This window comes from Cervus elaphus, chromosome 1 (assembly GCF_910594005.1).
Source record: "Cervus elaphus chromosome 1, mCerEla1.1, whole genome shotgun sequence".
NCBI classification, from domain to species: domain Eukaryota; kingdom Metazoa; phylum Chordata; class Mammalia; order Artiodactyla; family Cervidae; genus Cervus; species Cervus elaphus.
Window position 1 is genome coordinate 60,607,979 of NC_057815.1, and position 23,534 is coordinate 60,631,512.

The 23,534-nt window shown below is 38.8% G+C and overlaps 3 protein-coding genes across 3 annotated transcripts in view; 2 read left to right on the forward strand and 1 right to left on the reverse strand.

Annotated features, from left to right (window-relative positions):
- Positions 1-23,534, forward strand: part of LOC122694965 (interferon-induced very large GTPase 1-like) — a 1,416,129-nt gene that overhangs the window by 840,228 nt on the left and 552,367 nt on the right. The gene's annotated exons all lie outside the window — the stretch shown is intronic.
- On the forward strand, positions 9,580-10,527 carry LOC122695069 (olfactory receptor 2D2-like). Its single transcript, XM_043904553.1, has one exon. It carries the CDS (start codon positions 9,580-9,582, stop codon positions 10,525-10,527), a length of 948 nt encoding a protein of 315 aa, XP_043760488.1.
- On the reverse strand, positions 11,865-12,926 carry LOC122695028 (olfactory receptor 10A4). Its single transcript, XM_043904507.1, has one exon. It carries the CDS (start codon positions 12,846-12,848, stop codon positions 11,901-11,903), a length of 948 nt encoding a protein of 315 aa, XP_043760442.1. The 5' UTR covers positions 12,849-12,926; the 3' UTR covers positions 11,865-11,900.

A 23,534-nucleotide genomic window follows, 5' to 3' on the forward strand; every position in this document is an offset into this window, starting at 1 on the left:
TAAGAGGAGACCGTAGGAAAAAAATGCAAGCTGGGGCAACAGTGAAGACCAAAGGGCTGATAGCAGAGGGCAGGGGAGAATCAAACAGAGTTTTTCAACAGCAAGAGGGAAGTCATGTGACCTCTCTGGAAACAACCTCATCCCAGAAGGAGAAATTTTGGAAGAGGATTTGGGGCTGGGATTCTGGAGGAGAAGACTGTAGATAGTCTCTGGGAGTCTAGCAAGGAAAAAATTGATGGGTAAGAGAGTGACAAAGCTCATCTTTCCCAACACCATGCCCACAACCCAGTCCCCAACCTATATCGCAGACCTGTAGCCTGAGGTCCATCAGAGACTTTCCTACTCTTACCTGAGAGCAGAGAGAAAATAGAAAAAGGCTGAGGAGTCATTGGAAAAGGAAATGAGGATCAAGTGCCAAAGGGAGTGATTCCTATAGCTTGCATAGCCATCCTTGAAGAACATCACCAGTTGTGGGTAGGCTTTTAAACAATGCTTCTCATGGTCTTCACTAGAGTCATTCTTTGAGTTTCACTCCAAGCCAAGCTTCTCTGCTTTACTTAATTCAAGGTACAAATTCCCATTCTCTCATGTCCCAATTCTGAACAGATGATTTTCCTTCCAAGGAATTTTTAAAGGTGAGGTCCTGAAAGTGATGTAAACAGGGCAATCCCTGGAGTTCAAGAACCCTCAACCTTTTTACCTTATTATCTTAATACTTTCCATCCTTTGAAACACCCTAGGGCATTTCATGTTATATTTGAAATCACAGACTAAAGCCTTCAAATCATAATCATCTCTCTTTTAAACCTTATAATGTTATTCAAATAATGTCAGCACATATAGTCTCAGAGGTTCATAAGTCATCAAAAATTGTGTCTTCATTAGCCTCCATTAATAAAAATAAATGAAAAAAATTGTGTCTTCATTTGTATGATAATTAAATAGAAATGAAAATGAGCAGATACTGGATTATGCAGATGCCAGCTTTCTAACTGAGTTATGCAACTTGGTTGAAGGGCTTGCATTTTCATTTCAATTTATGGTTGTTTAGGTGCTGTGTGATCACCTTAAGTGGTAGAGTTTAATTTGGTTAGTGCTGTCTGATATCACATGAGAACAGGGTGTGCTGTTATATTAAAATTGTATACTTTTACTGAACACAAAGTCAAAGGTTTTCTTTTGTGGAGAAAAGTTACAATCAAAAGACAGTTTTGTAGAATGAAACTTTAGCTTTGTTTCTTAAACTATTGACTGGTTTGACTATGTGAAAATGGAACTACTGCTACAATTCTCTCAAGCTAATTAAAAAAATGTAAATATATCTAAATGAGGCATCAGTTCAGTCGCTCAGTCATGTCCGACTCTTTGCACGACCCCATGAACCGCAGCACGCCAGGCCTCCCTGTCCATCACCAACTCCCGGAGTTTACTCAAACCCATCTCCATCGAGTCAGTGATGCCATCCAACCATCTCATCCTCTGTCGTCCCCTTCTCCTCTTGCCCTCAATCCCTCCCAGCATCAGGGTCTTTTCGAATGAGTCAACTGTTCGCATGAGGTGGTCAAATGAGGCATACATATTATCTAAAGGCCAAGCAATGCAAGATAAAAATGATGGAAGAATCAAGTTATCAAAGGATAGCATAGGCATATAAGATTCAAGATAATGTCTTGAAGCTGTTAGTTCTGCAAGCATAGTTAAAGTGGCAATTTAGTTTCAGTAAGACATCATCTGTCACATTAAGGAAATGCTATTTGAATTCTATAGTTTTACTGGCTTTGAGGTTTGACTTAGACATTATTGGTAGTTTAGTTGAGGTTTCACAGAACATATAAATGTAACTCATTAAAAATAAATGGATTTTGTTTTGTGGTATAAATATGCCATGATCTATTTAACTATATTCACATTAATGGACTTCTGGCTTATTTCCAATCTTTAGATATCAACACAGTGCTATGATGAATACTTTTGAATACATATCTTTGTGTCCTTTTCAAATACATTTGATGAGTAAGTTTCCTGAGGCTTAATTGCTGGGTCAAAAAGTATATTCCTTTAAAATATTAACAAATATTGTCAGTTGCATTAATTTATACTTCCATCAAAATTGCATTCAAGTTCCTATTTAATTACATCTTTCCTTACAGTTGGTATTGTCATGCTCTTCAATTTTGCTAATCCATTAGGGAAAAAACCCTCACTGTTATTTTATTATATAATCTTCAATTATATTTGAGGATGAGCATAATTTTATATGTTTATTCATCCCTTTCATTTCCTTTTCTGTAAAGGGACTATTTACTCATTTTCTCTTATTAGGTTGTTCAACTTTCTTTCTGTTGTTAAATCAGTAAGTACTGTCCGACTCCTTTGCAACCCCATGGACTGTAGCCTGCCAGGCTCCTCTGTCCATGGGATTTCCCAGGCATTGGGAGGATTGCCATTTCCTTCTCCAGGGGATCTTCTTGACCCAGGGATTGAAACTGCATCTCCTGCATAGGCAGGAGGATTCTTTACTGCTAAGCCACCAGGGAAACCCCGACTTTCTTTAACTGCTTTGTAAGACCCTTGAATATTTTGAAAAATTGACTCTTTGATTTCCCCTCAGAAATAAGTATTTTTCCATTTTGTTGGTTGACCTACTTCATGGATTTTTATATCACATGTGTTTTTATAATTTAGCCAATCAGTCTTTAATATTTAGAAGGTCTCTATTTATATTTTAAATCATTATGCTTTTTAAAAATATTAATTTCTTTCTTCTAAGATTTTCATATTTTTGCTTACATTTATATCTTGCTCCATCCAGAATTTATTTTGATATAAGGAGTGGGATAGGGGCTTCTTAGTTCTTTCCCCCAAATGAATCTGTCACAGAATGGGAAAGAATATTTGCAAACCATAGGCTGATAAGGGTATTTAGAGCCTTGTGCATGTTTTCAGTCCTTCCATGTTGTCGCAAGTATCAGTACTTAATTCCTTTCTATGGATGTAACACATTTTGCTTCTTCAGTCCTCAGTTGGTGGACATTTGGGTTGTCTCTAACTTCAGGATATTTTGACCGGTGCTGCTATGAGTATTTATACACAAGTATTTGTTTGAGTTCTTGTTTTTAGTTCTCTTCGGTGTTTACCAAGGAGTGGAATTGCCGAGGCGGTTGGTAGTTCTATATTTAACTTATTGAGGACCTGCCAAACTTTTTCACAACAGCTGCACAAATTTTCATTCCCAATAGCAATGCATGAGGGTTCCAATTTCTCCACATCTTCACCAATCCTTGTTCTTATCTTCCTTCTTTTGTGTCTTTATTATTATTATGGTTATCCTAGTGAGTGTCAAGTGATAGCTCATTGTGGTTTTAAATTCCATTTCCCAAATGCCTAATGGTGTTGAGCATTTTTCATATTCTTCTTAGCCATTTTCTTTGGAGACATGTCTTTTAAGTGCTTTGTGCATTTTTACTTTATTCATTTAGTCCACTTTAAAATTAGGTTGTTTGTTTTTGTCTTAAGTTGAATGAGTTCTTTATACATTCTGGATGCTAAACTGTCATCAGCTATATGGTTTGCAAATATTTTCTCTTATTCTACAGGTTGTCCTTTTCATTTCTTGGTTAAAACAGCACAAAGCTCTCCTAATTGGATTCCAGTTGTCTTTTTCTTGATTAAATCTGCAACTTTTTATTGTAAGCTTTTGGTATTTCCCAGAGTCTAGATAAGGGTTTTCTTTCGGACAGTATTTGCCATTTTTTCTTTTATATTTCTTTGGCGGAATGGCCCTTTGGGATCCTCTATTTTACTGTTTCACTCTTAAAAATAATTTTGAACAGAACTTTGACTATCTTAGTAATCTTTACAAAGAACCAATTTGGGATTTTGATAATCTTATCATGTTTATATTTTGTCTATTTCATTGATCTCCTCTTTTGAATTTGGATGTGCTCTGCTACTTCACACCTCTGCCCCCAGCAGCTTTCATTAAATGCATCACTTTATTTTTTCTCTCCTGTCTCTCTCCTCTCTCTCACCTCTCTTTCTTTTAATGAGGTGTTACTTACACACAGTAATGTGAACCAATCTTAAGTACAGTTCAAGAAGTTTTTACATATGTGTACACCTGCATAACAATTATGTAGGTCAGAATGCAGAACATTCACAGCATGTCAAAATGTGCCTAGTCAATGCTCCTTCAACAGTAACCATTATTTGAGATTCTAAAAGCAAAGGTTAGGTTTTCCTGTTCTTGTGCTTCAAATAAATGGAACCATGCAGTACATGCTTCTTTGTATGTATGGCTTCTTTTACTGAACATCATGCTGTGAGTTTCATCTGTGTGGTTGTATACAGCAGTAGTTCTTTCTTTTAAAAGTATTTAATAGTATTCCAGTGCTTGATTGTACCACAGTATATCTTTTCTGTTGTCTATGGAAATTTATATTGTTTCCATCTGTGGCTATTATGAATAGACTTATGACATCCTTGTACATATCTTGCGATAAATATAAACATGCATCTCTACATGGTATATATTCAGGAAAAAATTTACTAGGTTGTTGGAGAGAAGACACATGCTTAGGTTAGTTTTCAAAGATACTTCCTGATGGACTTTTTAAATTCATTGTACCAATTTATGCTCCCATCAGCAATAAAAATTTTTCCACATCCTCAGTCATTTTATGGATTTTTATTAAGGGTTAGTGGTATTTCACTATGGTTTACATTTATACACTCTGGTGGCTAATTATGCTGTTCATGTGTTTATGAACTATTTTCTATATTGCAAGCACATATTCAAGTCTTTTACCCATTTTAAAAACTGGAATTTTCTGACTTTTCTAATCAACTTGTAGAAGTTATTTACATATTCTGGGCATCATGTCTATAGCTTACCATTAAATTATTAAAATACTGTGTGTGTAAATGAAGAAAGTGTTGTTAAATGTTAATAATTAGAGGATCTATTTTCTGAGGCATACTACATTTGCATTCTGCAAATTATAAAATTCCTCAAAATCATACACAGACTATGTGATAGACCTGGGGTTGCAACCTGATAATTTTTCCTCCAGAAAACTATACTTAATTGCAAAATACAACACTTCTCCAAAGAGAAGACATGTTAGAAGAACTGGTAATGTGGCTTGTAAATGGAGATGTGGGTGCTTACTAAATGTTATTTTCTGTCCTCCTTATAACCATTTGGGAACCTTTTGAGAGGAATGCAGCTCAGGATCCACCCTAATGGTTCAAATTCTCCTGAGCACTTCGGCTGCTCCAGAGGCTGCTCCTGGTATCCTGGTGTTTAGCTCATTTAAAAGAACTATTGTTGCACAATATGTCCCCTGATCAATAAGAACTTTGGATAGAGCAGGAGGACACAGGAGATGTGGGGATTCCCTTTCCTGCTTTGTCCTTGATCTTGACTTCAGAGATTTTACTGAGCAATTTAACTTGATAACACAATATCCCAGTCTCTGCTCTTCTAATTCTGCAACCAATACATCTGCAGCAATTTTCCCCTCAACAGTGAGATGTTTTTACTGGCTTTAACATGCTAATATGATCTTTTTTTTTTTTTTTTCCCCCACTGGATGAGAAAATGCTGATATGATTGTTAGAGGGAGGAAAAGAGAAGGTATGAGTTGAACAAAGGGGATAACTTGGCATATATTGGGAGTGAACTGGTTTAAATCTCTTCATAGATTTGATTTTTAAAATTCAACTATTAATAATTTTGTCCTAACAGTCTGATTCTCACTGCTAACTCTTCTGGCATAGATCTAGGCAAGGTTTTTTCCGCAGTGAATTTACCTTATCAGACCACAATTACAATGTCAAATTCTTTGTGATGAGGAATTGTGGTTCTCACCTGATGGAAACATAAGCAGAACTTCCATGGGGATTCTTACACTTCTCATGCTTCTGTTGAGCTGGGCTTGGAAGACAGTAAATAGGTATGGGAAGTAGGGACTAGGTGATTTTGAGCCCAAAAGATCTTGGGCTCAGAAAATGAGTATTTTGTTGTTGTTGTTGGTTCCTATGGATTTCCTCAGTGTCCTCTTCCTAAAAGAAATGTCCGATTAGACAATGGCTGGCTCTGTGACCCTATCGTCCTGTTCCACATCCAGGAACGCATGTCATGTTTAGAGAATTGAACCTACAATCTTATGTTGAATCTGAGGAAAAGGCAAAATAACACAAGAGAAAGATTGACAATAAACATCATTTTCTTACAAAGGCTTCCTGGCCCTAGGGGCAGATTTGCAGTCACCTGGGGGAACATTTTCTTCTCCATGCTTGCATGGGAGAATAATATGCTTTTAAAAACAAATCAAGAAAGGTCAGAGTGTAGCCCTCTAATGCTGCACGCCCAGGGTCCATGAGAGCTGCTACCATTTGACAGTTCACACTCATCTCTGACTCCTGCTACTTTGGCTCAGGTCAAATCAATTCCAAAAAGGTGCGGTAATTATTTCTATACCAGGATTTATCTTATTTACTGTAAATAAGGATGATTCAGTTGAGGTCCCTGCCCTTGAACATCTTACAGTTTCAGAGAAAGAAAATAATTTCAATATAATTCATTAAGAGTTATGATGCTATAGGTACACTTATGTATCTAGGATAGACTAGTTTGAGAATGTGTGTATTTGTGTGTGTGTGTGTGTGTGTGTGTGCCTGTTTTGTTGGGAGTGGCTGGGAGTGGGGAGTGGGGAAAAGGTGTGGGTCAGAAAAGAAAATCATCCAAAATAATATTTTTTCTCAAATGGGATCTTGAAAAATCTATAGCAGGTGAAGAAGTCATAGAAATTACCAATATCCTGTGACTGCCCATTCAATAAGTTAACCACTGATTGTAGGCATCACTTTGAGCTTTGCAACAAGTGTTTAGTTCTATGCTATCTACCTCTTTGCATCAAAACAGATAGATATTTGCTTACCATTTAATTTTCCCTGAGATCTAGTCACATGATTGATACAGTTGCACTAGTTTCTATTCTGGGAATGCTGTGTGGCAGAGAAATAAGTCTAAAGGACCCAAACTGAACTATATCCTGGAGATTAAGAACCTATGAAGTAATAACTTACACTAAATGGGTGACAATTCTAAAAGTATCTATCTTAACATAGCTTGTGTTCTCAAAATTTATTTTTATGTCAGCTGTTTTGACAACAGACTCTATTTCCCTTTAGAAGCAATTCTATATCAGTTTGATGTAAGTAATTGTTAGGTGATACAGAATCACTTGGCCTAGTACATTCATTCATTAAACCACGATATGCTGTGAATCTATGATGTTCTAGGGACGACTATGGAAAAGACCCTGATGCTGGGAGGGATTGGGGGCAGGAGGAGAAGGGGATGACAGAGGATGAGATGGCTGGATGGCATCACCGACTCAATGGGCATGAGTTTGAGTAAATTCCGGGAGTTGGTGATGGAGAGGGAGGCCTGGTGTTTTGTGATTCATGGGGTCGCAAAGAGTTGGACACGACTGAGCTACTGAACTGAACTGAACTGAACTGAACTGAACAGCCCTAGGAATGAAACGCGACTATAGTTTGGTCCCTCCTATCTGAGGGCCTCTGGGCTTGGGTTTTCTATCTGTATTGCCTTTACTAAGCATGTGCTTGGCCAATAATATTTGCTCACAAATCAGGTAATTGAATATTGCAACAGTGTTGAATGCTCAAGGAAAACAATGCTGTCTCTGTGTAGCGGGCTTACCTGTTAATAGAGGGACTAGGCTGAGCAAAAACCAATGAGGTTTAAAAATACAGTGTGTCCTGGGTATGTGGCAGGAAAAATAGCTAGAAAAGTGACTTGGGGTTGATAAGGAAGCCATAAATGACCATCAAGCAGAGATGAGATTGTTCTTATTAATGTTTTATTTGTTCATTTATTATTTCAATGTTGAATTGAAATCTTTCATCATTTTGACCCATCGAGAACCATCCAGGAACCTAAGATTCCATTATCTGATAACATAGAATGTAATTATGACTTTTTGAGAAAACTCCTGGGAATTCCTTTAGCCCACAACTTCCTAACTTGAAATTCTTCAATTCCATGAGGGTTCTTCAATTTAGATATAAATGCTACTTCTTTGTTTTTACTTTAACTGAAATTTCTTTCTTGTTTGGATATAGCAGTATCCATGACTTTATCACCAACAGAAATTAGAAATATTTTAAAATAATATTGCAGTTGTTGAAGTTACCTCAAAATCATATTTAAGCTCATCATTTTGAAACTAAGGTGATTATTAGATCTGCCTAAGTTTTAACGTATTAAAGAGCCACATGTATTATTATGTCACATAGTTTTTTCCCCAAAACTATTTTGATAACTGTTTCATTGGTAATCTTATGTATTCTATTTGATGTATGTATTTTTAAATTTATTTTTAATGTGATATATTTTTTAAAATACTTTGAATCACCTTTACCAAACACAAAAAGGACTGGTAGCCCAAAACTTGCATAGGGTTCTAAACTTTAGTCTTAAGTAAATTTCTTTCCTTTCTTTTTTGCAACAGCTCCACAAAAAATTTTATTATTGTTTCCACATTATTGCAAGTCTCTCTAGGCTTTCTAAACAACTCGACTAAAAACTGTGTGGTCAAATCATTTTTATTTACTTCATGAAACATAATTTATTGAATAGAGTTCTATGCTATGTCTTTTAAAGAACACAAAAATGAAAAAGACATAGGCACAGTTATCAAAGGAGTTTTTAGTCTCTGAGAAGAGTAGAAATATAATGCAAGACATGATAATGCAATAATAAGCAAGAGATGATGGGCTGGAAGTGGTGGATTAGTACTGTTTAGTCTGAACAAAACCAGACAGGGTGCTGGCTTAAAATGGATATTACGTTATAATGGTGTTTGGAAGTTCACTGATGGCTAAGATTTTTATTCAGGAGCTCCAGTTGAATTGGGGGACAGGATTGTCAGAAAGATTATAGCACATGCAGAGTTATCCCTTGGTTTCCTAGCTCTTACAAAATAGTTTATTTTGTCCGAGGAAAAAATATCAATTCTACAAGGTATTTTGGTTCTTTTTCTTATACCTTGGTGAGTGACTTTTTTTTTTTTTTTCAGGGAAGAAACAATAGGAAGATTTGTACGTTTGAAAAACTAAAAAAAAGTATCTACACCATCATGAGATGGGGGAGGTGTCACAAGAGCAAAATAAGACTCAAATGTTTTTGCTGATAATAAAGAGAAATTAAATTTCATGACTTTACAGGTGAATTCAGTCTATTGTTTTTATCATTAGAAGTATGATGTTCAGATAGAGAAGATGATGAAGATGATTCTTTTGATCTACCATATGCTTGTCAGATGACACTAGAAATGAATGTACCATCTTATGAAGTATTAAGTTTTGCAACATTGAAAACATTCCAAAAAAGCAGTATAGTCATCTTCTAACAGCCTAATAAAGGGGATTCTTAAAATGGTTTGTATGATTGGGGGCAATTTCTAAGCCTTCCAGCTCTGAATTGTATAATGTTATAGGCTATACCCACCTATATATACTGTAGAGTGACTTCACACTGATAAAACCATGAGACAGACAAATCAGACGCAGGTGACAGAATTCCTCCTTCTGGGACTCTCTGATGACCAACGCACCCAAGAGCTGCTCTTCACCTTATTCCTGGGTGTCTACCTGGTCACCGTGCTTGGAAATCTGCTTCTCATGTTCCTTATTCAGGCTGACTCTCAGCTTCACACACCCATGTATTTTTTTCTCTGCAATCTGTCTCTGGCTGACCTCTGTTTCTCTACCAACATCGTTCCTCAAGCCCTAGCCCACCTGCTCTCCAGAAGGAAAGTGATTTCATTCACACGCTGTGCAGCTCAGCTTCTGCTATTCCTTGTTTTCGGGTGTACACAGTGTGCCCTGTTGGCGGTGATGGCCTGTGATCGACAGGTGGCTATCTGCAACCCTCTGCATTACCCTAGCACCATGACTTGGAGGGTGTGCATCCAGCTGGCTGCAGGATCATGGACCAGTGGCATTCTGGTGTCTGTGGTGGACACCACCTTCACACTAATGCTGCCCTACCAAGGCAGCAATAATATTGCTCATTTCTTTTGTGAGGCCCCTGCAATTTTGATCCTGGCATCCACAGACACCCACACTTCAGAGATGGTCATTTTCCTCATGGGGGTTGTGATTCTCCTCATACCGGTTTCTCTAATCCTGGTATCCTATGGCCGCATCATAGTGACTGTGGTCAGGATGAGGTCAACTGAGGGCAAGCTCAAGGCATTCTCAACCTGTAGTTCCCATCTCGTGGTGGTCATCCTTTTTTATGGGTCAGGAATTGTCACCTACATGACACCAAAGTCTTACAAAGAACAGGAAAAGCTGGTATCTGTGTTCTATGCAATGGTGACCCCCATGCTTAATCCCCTCATCTACAGCCTGAGGAACAAGGATGTGAAGGGAGCTCTGAGGAAAGTAGCCACAAGGAATTTCCCATGCAGGTTTGGAGTTTTCCACTGACACCAAGAACCTCCTGGTTATCTACTTCTAAGACTGGCTGAGTAGGTGCCTCTGCAAGACTGGAATATGGTAACTTTTATCCTTGGTACTTGTCTGTGGACCCACGTGCCATCATTTACCCAGCACTCCCTCTGTAGAAGAAGAAGGACAATAATTCATGGAGTATTAGGAAGGATGCTCTGCTTCCTTGTGGTTGGTCTTTAAAAAAAAAATCACCCAAGAAACACTCCCATTTTATATCAATAAATATATCAATGAATTATCAATAAATTCTTATGAATACTTTGCACAAAGCTACGGTGCCCATGTCCCAAGTCTGCTCTTTGCCAAGAGACTAGAATTGAAATATGTTCACTGACAAAGTCATAAAGGGGCAGCAAAATTTGTTGAGGGATATGCAAGCTTAAGAAGGACAGTTGATTCCATCCAATCATAATGATATTACCCCCCCCCCCCAAAAATCTAGAAACAAAAAATCTTTGGATTATTCATAGTAGTTTCCATAATCTGTCAACATCTATTTAACTTGGGATTCTTTTACACCCTTTCTGTCAAGTAACTCCCATATCCAAGGTGGATAGTTTGAGATTAAGGCAGATTTCCATGTAGTGAATCAGTTTTCCCCATATGAGGCACAGACCAATTATGGTAGCAGAGGAAGTCCTCAAATCGTACCCTTCTAAACATGGGTACTTTACAAGCAAATGGAGGATTTAAAGCATCATTTTATTTTCTCTCTTTCTCACTAGAATAAAAATTCCATGAGGCACGAAATTTGTTTTATTCACCCATGTGTCTTCAGGGTCTAAATAAGGTCTGACATATGCTGAATAAAAATTTGTTGACATTTTGAGTTCTTAAATTTTTGAAAGTTTGATTTTAAACCCAAAGATTTTTAAAAAAAAGTGAGTGAAGGAATGAAGCAAACTCTACTATTTATTGTCACAATTATCATTAGTTTATCTTCTAAACAGAAAGATCTTTGAAAGTTACTGGTGGAGTTTTTGGACATACAAAAGAAAACAAAGCATAAAAGTATAAAATGACATGAAGAAGTTCAAGAAAAGTTAAAGCAAATAAGAAATGGCAAAAAGTAATGAGGTTGTCAACCATCAGACTGCTAATCTGTGTAAACTAATATAGCATCCTCAGAGACATCAGCACCCCAGACCCAGAGAATACTGGGTCTGCTGAAGTTCTTTATTGCATCACTCATGTTCTTTCATTCATTAATGGATCCCAGTGGAAAGTCCAAAGTCCCAGTGTGTATACTGTGGCTCTTGGAAAGAATAGAAACCAAAGACATATTTGAGGAACTTGCTTTTCTTTCCTTTGTCTATGTGTTCCATCCCCTCAGTTTCCATCTAAGTCAGTCATAGTTTCTGAAAGCCCAGGGTCCTGCGGATGGCCCGCCTTAGTGCAGCCTTTACTTCAGTATTCCTCAAGCTGTAGATGATGGGGTTCAACATGGGAGTCACCACGGTGTAGGAGAGTGACAACAGCTTCTTGCTCTCAGGAGAGTTGCTGGACCGGGGTCGAAAGTATGTGAGGATGGCAGTGCTGTAGAAGAGGGAGACAACCAGCAGGTGGGAGGAGCAGGTGGAGAAGGCCTTGTGCTTCCCCTCGGCTGAGGGCATCCTGAAGATAGTGGAGAGGATGCGGACATAGGATCCCAGGATCAACAAGAAAGGGAAGAGGATGAATAGGACAGTAGCTGTTAGAGCTTCCAGTTCAAACAGAGAGGTATCAGCACAGACCAGTGCGATGACAGGGGGGCTGTCACAGAAGAAGTGGTTCACCCTGTTGGGGCCACAAAAAGGGAAGCTGAAAATCCATGTGGTTTGCACAGTAGCTACTGGGAATCCTGAGAACCAGGAGGCAGCTGCCAGCTGGCCACAGGCTCTGCGACCCATGATGACTGGATAGTGCAAAGGGTCACAGATGGCCACGTAGCGGTCATACGCCATGGTGGCCAGCAGGCAACACTCAGCAGCTCCGAAGAAGAAGAAGAAGTACATCTGGGTAGCACAGCCAAGGAAGGAAATGGTTGTGTCCTGGATGATCAGGGTCCCCAGCATCTTGGGCACAATAACCAAGTTGAAACCTATCTCCAGGAAAGACAAGTTCCTGAGGAAGAAGTACGTAGGACTTTGGAGGGCAGAGTCAGCTGTAGTCACCAGGATTATGAGGACATTTCCCATCAGGGTAACAAGGTAAATGGTCAAAAAAAGGAGAAACAACAGAGCTTGTAGCTGAGAGGACAGGGATGAGAAGCTCACAAGAACAAACTCACTGACAACTGTCCAGTTTCCCCACATCATTCCTCTGCTCAGGATTTCATTGGACAGTCACACTCCAGGAAGGTGGCAGTCTCCATATGTCATTCAGACTCTATTACACCCTTAGAAAGGGAAATTCTCATGGCCTCATTCTTCATCCTCTTGTTATTATTGTTGAAGCTCAAACAGCTATACTTTCCAATGTTAAAAACAAGTCTGACTGTGGGATTCACTTTTTTTTTTCTAAGAATATCAACAATTTTTTTTTCAGACTGAACTGAGGCATACCATGTATATCTATACATGTCCTGACTTTTGTTTACTCAATAGAGGATGGCCAAAGTCACAGCTTCATTTTTGTGCTTCTATCCTATCTCTCTTCAACAGTCAGTAGTGCCAAAATAGAAGCCAGGCCAACCATTTCTGAAGAGAAGGGTCTTAATGCACAGAAAGGTGGTGAGGGCGTGTTTTCTGCAAAATGAAGGAGGGAAGGAGAAAGTCAAGGAAAGTGAGTTACCATTACCAATGATCCCTCAGGAGGAAACCTGAATGAGTCCCAATTTGGAGCAGTTCATACTTGGGAAGAGTTCAGTATACTGGAGTGATCATTTCTAAACTCAGACAATTGTAGTTTAAACAAGATGAATAATATAGGACCTGTGGCTTATCTTAATCACAGGACTAAATACCCTGCATGTGGCTATATGTGATCAGACAAAGAGCACATAGACTCAAAATACTGTCAGACCATAGGGAGCATCCAGGTATGTTATGTATGAACCCTTTCATTAGCTTCTACTGGTCATCTTGAGTCTTGACTCTCAGGAAACATGAAACAAATTTTACACATTAATAAAGACCAAATCAAGTGTACAAGTGTGACTAATAATGTTAAATCCTGTGAAAAAGAATAAGACGGTTTCACCATTGTATCAATAACTAAACTTCAAAATTGGAACTCTGAAAGTTTTTTTGATGGCTACAAAATTAAATGAAGGAATAAATCTAAAGCACATAGCATGGTGACTGGCCTATAACACACACTCAGTGAATGCTAATCATTACAATTATAATGATTTAAAACTAGATCTACCTTCTAAAATCTACTTCTTATATAATCTATTGCCCAAAATCACTGCAGCCTTTTATTTTCAATCCCTAAGAGAAAAAAATAATTTATTCCATAAATATTGATTATCTTTAGTGTGCCAGAGATTGCTCTAGATATTGAAAATAATATACTAGTAAATAAAGCAAACAAAAATCTCCACCCTCATATAACTCACTTTTTAACAGGAAATGTGTGTTATATTAAGTTATATGAATAGAATGTTTATTATGTTAGATGATGAGAAGAATAAAGCAGTGGAGAAGACAGGATTTAGGGTGTGGGGCATGTCACAGAATGTCTCATTGAGAAGATGATTTTTGAGTAAAGTCCTGAGCAGGTGCAAGACATGAAGACAAGGTGGTGAAAGAAAGAGGGAGGTAAAGAGCAAAAATAGTGAGAAAGAGTCTTTTAAAATTTTTTTCCTGATTCCTATTCATTTAAAAAATCTCAAGCTGGGCATCACTTACTTTATAGAAACTTTTTTGAAATATTATTTATTTTCATAGTAAAAATGAACATTTACTGGGCACCAAGTCAATACTAGACAGTACTACGAGTGTTTTGCAAGTGTTATGGTTGTTTCACAACTACCAGAAGCTGTAGGGACTATTACTAGTTCCACCTTACATCCAAGGAGTCTGAGGCCCAGAGAAGGGAGTAATTTTCCTAAAGTTAGGCAGCCAGCAAGTGTTGGCATCTGACTCCAAACCATGGGCTTGCCTGTTAGGTGGCACTTTCACCCCCTCTCGGAGAATGGACATGAATCTGAACTCAGAGGTGAGACTAAGCTGGAGCACTTGGCATAGGATGGTAGCAAAGGAGAATAGAAGCAAGATTACTTCTAGGAGGGCAGAACATTTTAAGGTGTTAGCACCACTGCAGACCTGAAATACCTCTTTCACAGTCCTTATCTTAGAATAATCATGAATATATGTCTCCATCTCATATTCTACGGGGTAGATTCCTTGAGAGCAGAAATTGTGTTATTCAACTTTTTATCCCAACACCTTGCAAGGCAGATACCCAGTAATTTGTTATTAATTGAAGAATGAAGCAGATATGAAAATAATTAGGGAAATGCCTATATGGCAGTGTGTAGGCACAGTGACCCACATTCATAAGGAATTTAGACACAAAAGACTGCATCCAGCAACAGTACAGCCTTAGGTGTAAAGACTGGTGAGGCATATCTTCCTCCTGCCCAACCTCGCCACGCCCTCCTCCCCACTTTCATCTACCTCATTTCAGGAAATGATGCCACCTGGCTGTGTGCCCAGGAACTGGGTTAAAAATTCTTCATTCATCCCCCAAACTTGATTATTTTTCTTCCTAAACACTGATTCAACATCACCTTCTCCATCTCTATCACCATGGCTTTAGGTTCTGGCTCTTATTTCCCCTGGCCTAGAATCTTATAGGAACCCAACTCTATCTCATTCTCTTCGATCCATTCTTGACTTGTATGTGATCTGACAGCGGCTCAAACAAAGTTATTTACCTGCTAACTCTCTGTCAGTCACTCCTTACTGTTCTTGGAATAAGTAAAATTCTTAAAAGGTCTTTTTCTCTGATTTCTGCTTATTTTTCCAGTTTGAAACCCCCTACAGAGCTGATGCTCTAATCACACCAAAATACTTTCTGTTCTGTGCTCACATAGTTTTCTCTCACCTCTTCTTGCCTTTCTGCCTGTGGCTCTCTACTCTGGGGACCTCTTCCTGCAACTATGTATAACTTTCTGCTAATTTTTCAAGTCTCAGTGGAAACACCACTTTCTGTGTGAAGTTTCCCTGTCCTCCCTTGGACAGATCAAGGGATTATTCTTTTATTCTTTTAACACTTGATGTAAACTGCTATTAGAGCATCTTTATAATTGTGTATGTGTGCATCTATTTATGTTATATAATTATTAACATCATGAGGACAAATGTATTCATTCGCCATTGTATCTTTTGCCACTAGCAGAGTTCTTAACTCTAAGTGCTTAATAATTAATGTAGCCTAAGGTTTAACTTTTTTCAAAGCAGGTTGATGATACTATAGGATCTCTAGGTGAACCAATAGTTATACAAGGCCTGTGTGTGTGTGTGTGTGTGTGTGTTTCCTAGCCGATAGATTAGATTTTATCTTCCATGTTATATTTGTTTTGTTTATTTTTATTTTTGCTGTGTACTGAGAAGACATTTTTAAAGTTTTACTCCATTATAACAGCATTGCATTACTTAGTGCGCCATAAAAGTCTGATTCACTCACATATTTAATCAAAATATTTCTTAGGACAGAGCCAAGACTCTAGGGCATGTAACTTAAGGCTTATTCCCAAATGGTTGGAAACTAATTTTTAATCTCTACTCTTTAAACAAATAGCAAAGCCACTTTATATTTTTATCAGTGATTTTAAATCATTTCGGACATGGTTGGGTATAAATAAACATAGTTATATGTACTCTCATCTGGAATGCACCTCTTTAAAATAGTAACAAAGGTCTCATAAAAAGTTCATCAAATGCCTTAGGTAAAACACAGGTAAATCGTATAAATACTTATTTTTTAACCCAAAGTTGAATGGCAAGTTCCTAATAAAACCTTTTCTGATCATTCCCACACCTAACTGGATGTAACTAATTACTCTTTCCCTGTGTTCCTCCAGGATTTTAAAATACTCTTATTATAATAATGGCTTTGTGTCACAATTATATGTGTCCTTGCCTGCAAATTGTACACTTCTTTAAGCCACAAACCAAAATGTATTCATCACTATATCCACATTACATTATCTAGTACCCACAAAGTAACAGTAAATGTTTGCTGAATGAATAGTTAGCATTTATCTTAATGCCATCAATTAATTGGCTTAATATCTTGGGGTCACCTGGTGGCTAAGATGGTAAAGAATCTGCCTGCAATGGGGAGACCTGGGTTTAATCCTTAGGTTGGGAAGATCCCCTGGATAAGGGAATGGCAAACCCACTCCAGTGTTCTTGTCTGGAGAATCCCCATGAACAGAGGAGCCTGGCAGTCTACAGTCCATAAGTTTGCAAAGAGTCCAAAGACTGAGCAAATGAACATGTCCATGTGCACTAATAACTTAAAAAGTTAATGGAGCTCTCTGTCATGAAATTCTCAGGAATTCAATGATGGATTAAACTCATCACTACCTTTTCTGGTATTTGTAAAAATCCTTTTAACAATGTTTTAAATTATTAGCTGGTAAGAGATATGGTGTGGGGGTGTGATCACTCACCTAGAGCCAGACATCCTGGAATGTGAAGTCAAATGGACCTTAGGAAGCATCACTACAAACAAAGCCAATGGAGGTGATGGAATTCGAGTTGAGCTATTTCAAATCCTGAAAGATGATGCTGTTAAGGTGCCGCACTCAATATGCAAGCAAACTTGGAAAACTCAGCAGTGGCCATAGGACTGGAAAAGGTCAGTTTTCATTCCAATCCCAAAGAAAGGCAATGCCAAAGAAAGTTCAAACCACTGAACAGTTGTACTCATCTCACACACTAGCAAAGTAATGCTCAAAATTCTCCAAGTCAGGCTTCAACAGTACGTGAACCAAGAACTTCCAGGTGTTCAAGCTGGATTTAGAAAAGGCAGAGGAACCAAAGATCAAATTTCCAACATCCATTGGATAGAAAAAGCAAGAGAGTTCCAGAGAAACGTCTACTTCTGCTATACTGACTACGCCAAAGTGTTTGACTCTGTGGATCACAGAAAAACTGTGGAAAATTCTTAAAGAGACAGCAATACCAGGCCACCTTACCTGCCTCCTGAGAAATCTATATACAGGTCAAGAAGCCACAGTTAGAACCATACATGGAACAACGGACTGGTTCCAAATTGGGAAAGGAGTACGTAAAGGCTGTATATTGTCACTCTGTTTATTTAACTTACATGGATAGTACATCATGCGAAATGCCAGGCTGGATGAAGCATACGCTAGAATCGACCCTGCCAGGAGAAATATCAATAGCCTCAGATATACAGATGACACCACCCTTATGACAGAAAGCAAAGAGAAACTAAAGAGCCTCTTGATGAAAATGAAAGAAGAGAGTGAAAAAACTGGCTTAAAACTCAACATTCAAAAAATGAAGATCATGGCATCCAGCCCCATCACTTCCTGGCACATAGATGGGAAAACAATGGAAACAATGACAGACTTTATTTTCTTGGACTCTAAAATCACTGCAGATGGTGACTGCAGCCATGAAATTATAAGAAGCTTGCTCCTTGGAAGAAAATCTATGACGAACCTAGACAGTATATTAAAAAGCAGAGACATTACTTTGCCAACAAAGGTCTGTCTAGTCAAAGCTATGGTTTTTCCAGTAGTCATGCAAAGATGTGAGAGTTGGACCATAAAGAAAGCTGAGCATTGAAGAATTGATGCTTTTGAACTGTGGTGTTGGAGAAGACTCGAGAGTTTCTTGGACTGCAAGGAGATCAAACCAGTCAATTGTAAAGGAAATCAGTCCTGAATATTCATTGAAAGGACTGATGCTGAAGCTGAAGCTCCATACGCTAGCCACCTGATGAGAAGAACTGACTCATTGGAAAAGACCCTAATGCTGGGAAGGATTGAAGGCAGGAAGAGAAGGGGACGACAGCGGGTGAGATGGTTGGATGGTATCACTGACTCAATGGACATGAGTTTGAGCAAGCTCTGGGAGTTGGTGATGGACAAGGAAACTTGGTGTGCTGCAGTCCATGGGGTCGTGAAGAGTCTGACACAACTGAGCAACTGAACTGAACTGAAGAGATATGGAAAAAATGTAAAATTATAAAACATTTAAATTATTAGTCATTATTATTATTGATATTATATGTAATAAGTGTGTTAGTCAGTTGTGTCTGACTCTTTGCAACTCCATGGACTGTAGTCCTCCAGGCTCCTCTCTCCATGGAATTCTCCAGGCAAGAATATTGGAGTCGGTAACCATTCCCTTCTCCAGGGGATCTTTCCAACCCAGGGATCGAACCTAGGTCTTCCACTCTGCAGGCAGACTCTACCAGCTGAGCCACCAGAGAAGCCCAAGAATACTGGAGTGGGTAGCCTATCCCTTCTCCAGCGGATCTTCCTGTCCCAGGTTTTGAACCAGGGCCTCCCACATTGCAGGTGGATTCTTTACCAGCTGAGCTACCAGAGAAGCCCATTAAATAATTTATATATACATGTATAAAAATATACACTACAGTTTCTATAGTTACAAGAAGCATCTAAATCCAAACTTTTGGTAAAGCAGTGTTAGGCAGATAGAAAGCAATCCAATGAGGTTTGGCCAAGTTGTATGACAGTTGAAACCAGAGGAATACTGCAGCAAACATAGTTTGAGAATTTCCTGATGACACTACTGAGACACTAGATAGTATGTGACAAGAGTCCAGAAAAGAAAAAGTTCTCGGGCTCCAAATTCAGAAGCTATCGAAAAGAATTTCTGAATACTTGGTTAATGAAGCTGAGGGAACTTACATATGCATAACAGTAGTTTTTCTGACTTTTAAAGCAGAGGAGCTCCTTCCCTTTTCTTTCAAACTAAGTCTTTCAGGACCCTCAAGACTTGAGTTGAATGAGGATGAACTAGGGCAGGGACCAGAGCTAAAAGACCCATTTGCTTGGCTTTCACTTTTCTCCTGTCCACTGAAATGGCCCCCTCATGCCTCTTCTTAGGACCCTGGGGCTGCACGAAACACAATATGAAAGCAGGAGTCCTGGCTTTGTGTCTGCCTCCCTCCCACAGTTTTCAGTCATGTATTCCGTCATTTGCCTTGATCTTTCTCTATCAGTTCAGTTCAGTTCAGTCACTCAGTCATGTCCGACTCTTTGTGACCTCATGAACCACAGCACGCCAGGCCTCCCTGTCCATCACCAACTCCCGGAGTCCACCCAAACCCATGTCCATTGAGTTGGTGATGCCACCCAGCTATCTTATCCTGGTCGTCCACTTCTCCTCCTGCCCTCAATCTTTCCCAGCATCAGGGTCTTTTCAAATGAGTCAGCTCTTCGCATCAGGTAGCCAAAGTATTGGAGTTTCAGCTTCAAAATCAGTCCTACCAATGAACACCCAGGACTGATTTCCTTTAGGATGGAGTGGTTGGATCTCCTTGCAGTCCAAGGGACTCTCAAGAGTCTTTTCAAACACCACAGTTCAAAAGCATCAATTCTTCAATGCTCAGCTTTCTTTATAGTCCAACTCTCACATCCATACATGACCACTGGAAAAACCATAGCCTTGACTAGACATACTTTTGTTGACAAAGTAATGTCTCTGCTTTTTAATATGCTGTCTAGGTTGGTCATAGCTTTCTTTCTTTTGACCTAGACTTCCTTCTCTTTCTCTTTCACGTCTTTCACCTTTCTCTTCTGTTTTTAATATTGTTTTCTCCCTGAAAGTAAGAAAGGGGTGATAGAGGGGAAGAGAGTCCCTTTCTTAGGGGAAGGGGACATTATGAAGAAACTTGAAATCCTATTCCTCTCAGTTGAGGTTGTGTGGCCAGCTATGTCTCTATCCAGATTGTCTCCTTTCAGGGATGACATCTTGGAGATTCTGTTTTGTTTCAACAAGGAAGAAGTAGTTAACACACCTAAGAGAACTTTGTGAAACTACCACATATGTGGTAGTTTGAGACCACATAGTTATCATGGCAAGGATCTGAGGGGAGCTAAAGTTCCAGTTATTATTTGTTTTAGATGTGAGACACAAAGCTACTGACCTGACATTTTTTGAGTTATGTTTCTTTCCAATCATAAAATGTCAGTTATTATAAATGCCCTACCCACCTGACAGGGTGGTTGTGGGTATGAAATGAGATGATTCATGTGCAAACACTTTGAACAGTCTAAAGCACAATACACATTTTATCACTGTTACCTATTCTTTAGCAGATTCCCTTTGTCCTACTTCTTTTGTCAAATTCTATAAAACCCCATGTGTTTTACTTGAGATTTCTGATCACCTTTCTTATCTCTCAGAAATGTGTCAAAAAGGACACCTTTCTTGGTGGTGAGCCATCATCCTCTTTACAGGAGATTTCAAGTTTGTGCCCTGCCTTCTCATCCTTCACTTACCTCCTGTGAGAGGTTTGTCTGTTTCACATTGAAGAGAAGCCCTGGTTTGTGTCAGTTGCTCTAGAACAGCTTTGGATTATGTCTGAATGGGTGACATCAGGGGAGTTCTAAATTGTGGTGATGTCTGTGCAAGCCACTTCAGAAAAGTCCTGTACTGCGTCCGTACCAGTCATTCCAAAGACACTCTGCTTGCGCTTGTCCTGGTCCACACTGCTGGTGAAGTCGGGTTTGCCTTGTCACATTCTCAAAGAAGCTTTGTCCCGGTGTCTTGGACACTGTGGGTAGCTACGATGGGCCAGCAGCTGTAAATCAGTCTGAGCTGGGCAGCGTTAGTCACTCCAGAGAAGCTCTGGGCTGGGCCTGTGCCATTCACTCTAGAGGATTCCAGGCTGGGTCTCAGGGCTCCCTGGTCCCTGCTGTTTACTCTTGAAAGTGACTTCCCCCAATACTTCCTCTTCTTGAGGAGAAATCATAGGTTCACTTTCTGACAGGTATGAGATTTGAGGGGTTCCCAAGAGTACAAAATCTCATAAAGATTCTGCATGAAACCTTCCTTGGAGGAAGGTTTTTACTGCAGCCTCAACTTCTCCTGCACTTGTGAGGCTACAAGAGAAAAGGAACAAAACTCAGTGGTCTGTCTATTCTCCAAGGTTTCCACCAGACAGAGACTAGAGGAGCATACCAGTACTCTTTATTTTTTTTCCAGATTCATTGAGATATAATTGACATAGAACATTGTGTAAGTTTAAGGTGTATAATGTAATGATTTGATATATGTGTATATTGTGAAATGAGTATAATAGAGTTAGTTAACAGGCCCATTACTTCACATAATTAGCTGTATATTTATGTGTGTATGGTGAAAATATTTAAGATCTTCTCTCTTAGCAACTTTCAAGTATATAACACAGTATTGTTAACTAGAGTAACTATGCGGTACCTTTGATCCCCAGAACTTAATTATTTAAAACTGACTTTGTACCATTTGACCAACCTCAACATACCCAGGTCCTGGCAACCATCATTCTTGTCTCTGTTTCTTTGAGTTCAGTATTTTCAGATTCCGCATATAAGTGAAATCATACAATATTTGTCTTTTTCGGTCTGAATTATCTCACTTAGCATAATGCTGTCAAGTTCCATTCATGATGTCGCAAGTAGCAAGATTTCCTTCTTTTTTTTTTACAGCTGATTAATATTGCATTGCATATATGTATACATATGCCAGTTTTCTTTCTCCATTCATGTGTTGATGGACACTTAGCTGGTTTCCATGTATTGGCTATTGTGAAAAGTGTTGCAATGAATATGGGAGTGCAGGTATCTTCAAGGAAGTGATTTAATTTCCTCAAACTAGTATTCTTTTACATTTCCTTTCACTTTGATTCTTATTGGGCTTGGTGCTTAGGACTTATTTCTGACCTGGACTCAGGAGAGGTCAGAAGATGCTTGAAGAGGAGAATTCAATAGTCATTGTCTAAGCAAACTGGAGAATATTAATGAAAACCATAAGCAGTTTGTTTAGGATGCTCTCAGTAGGGGAGGCTATTAACTACTGGTTAAGATGAAAAGGCTAACATCTCAAAGTCTTTAACCCTTCTGGAATAGGAATTGAAATTGAAGGGGTAAGATGATGTCCATGTTTGAGATAAAAGTTCCTCCAACTGATTATGGCTTAACCCAAAAAGCCTAATGCATATCTAGGCATTCCTTACAGTGCTTCTGGAATAGACTTTTGACTTCATGTTTCTTACTAAAACAGGTAGCCACATCTGACCTGTTTATTATTGTTTGCTTCACATCTGGCACAATGCCTGCACGTACATGTTTGACTTTTTCCACAAGGCATATTTAAAATACCAATCTTCTCCCTCATTTTCCACCTGTGGCTTCAAAGTTGCATATATTTTGGGAAGCCTCAGTTCAGTTCAGTTCAGTCGCTCAGTCATGTCTGACTCTTTGTGACACCATGGACTGCAGTATGCCAGGCTTCCCTGTCTGTCACCAGCTCCCGGAGCTTACTCAAACTCATGTCTATTGAGTTGAGAAGCCTGCCTTAACCCTATTTCTCCATGGTGTTTTAATGTGAGTTTTGCAGAACAAAAAGTTTTCAGGAATGCCTATGTTATACTAAAACTGAAACACTCGTACAGAATTCATTTTCAAAGAGTTACAGGTACATCGGGGGAAAGCAAACATAAAAATTAGTATAGTATAGTATACACAGAATTTAATTTGTCCATTGACAAACTTAACATAGATGCAAGCACAAGCTGGAATCGAGATTGCTGGGAGAAATATCCATAACCTCAGATATGCAGATGACACCACCCTTATGTCAGAAAGTGAAGAGCAACTAAAGAACCTCTTGATGAAAGTGAAAGAGGAGAGTGAAAAGCTGGCTTAACATTCAACATTCAAAAAATGAAGATCATGGTTTCATGACCTGGTCCCATCTTTTCATGGCATATAGATGAGAAAACAATGGAAACAGTGACAAACTTTATTTTCTTGGGCTCCAAGATCACTGCAGATGGTGACT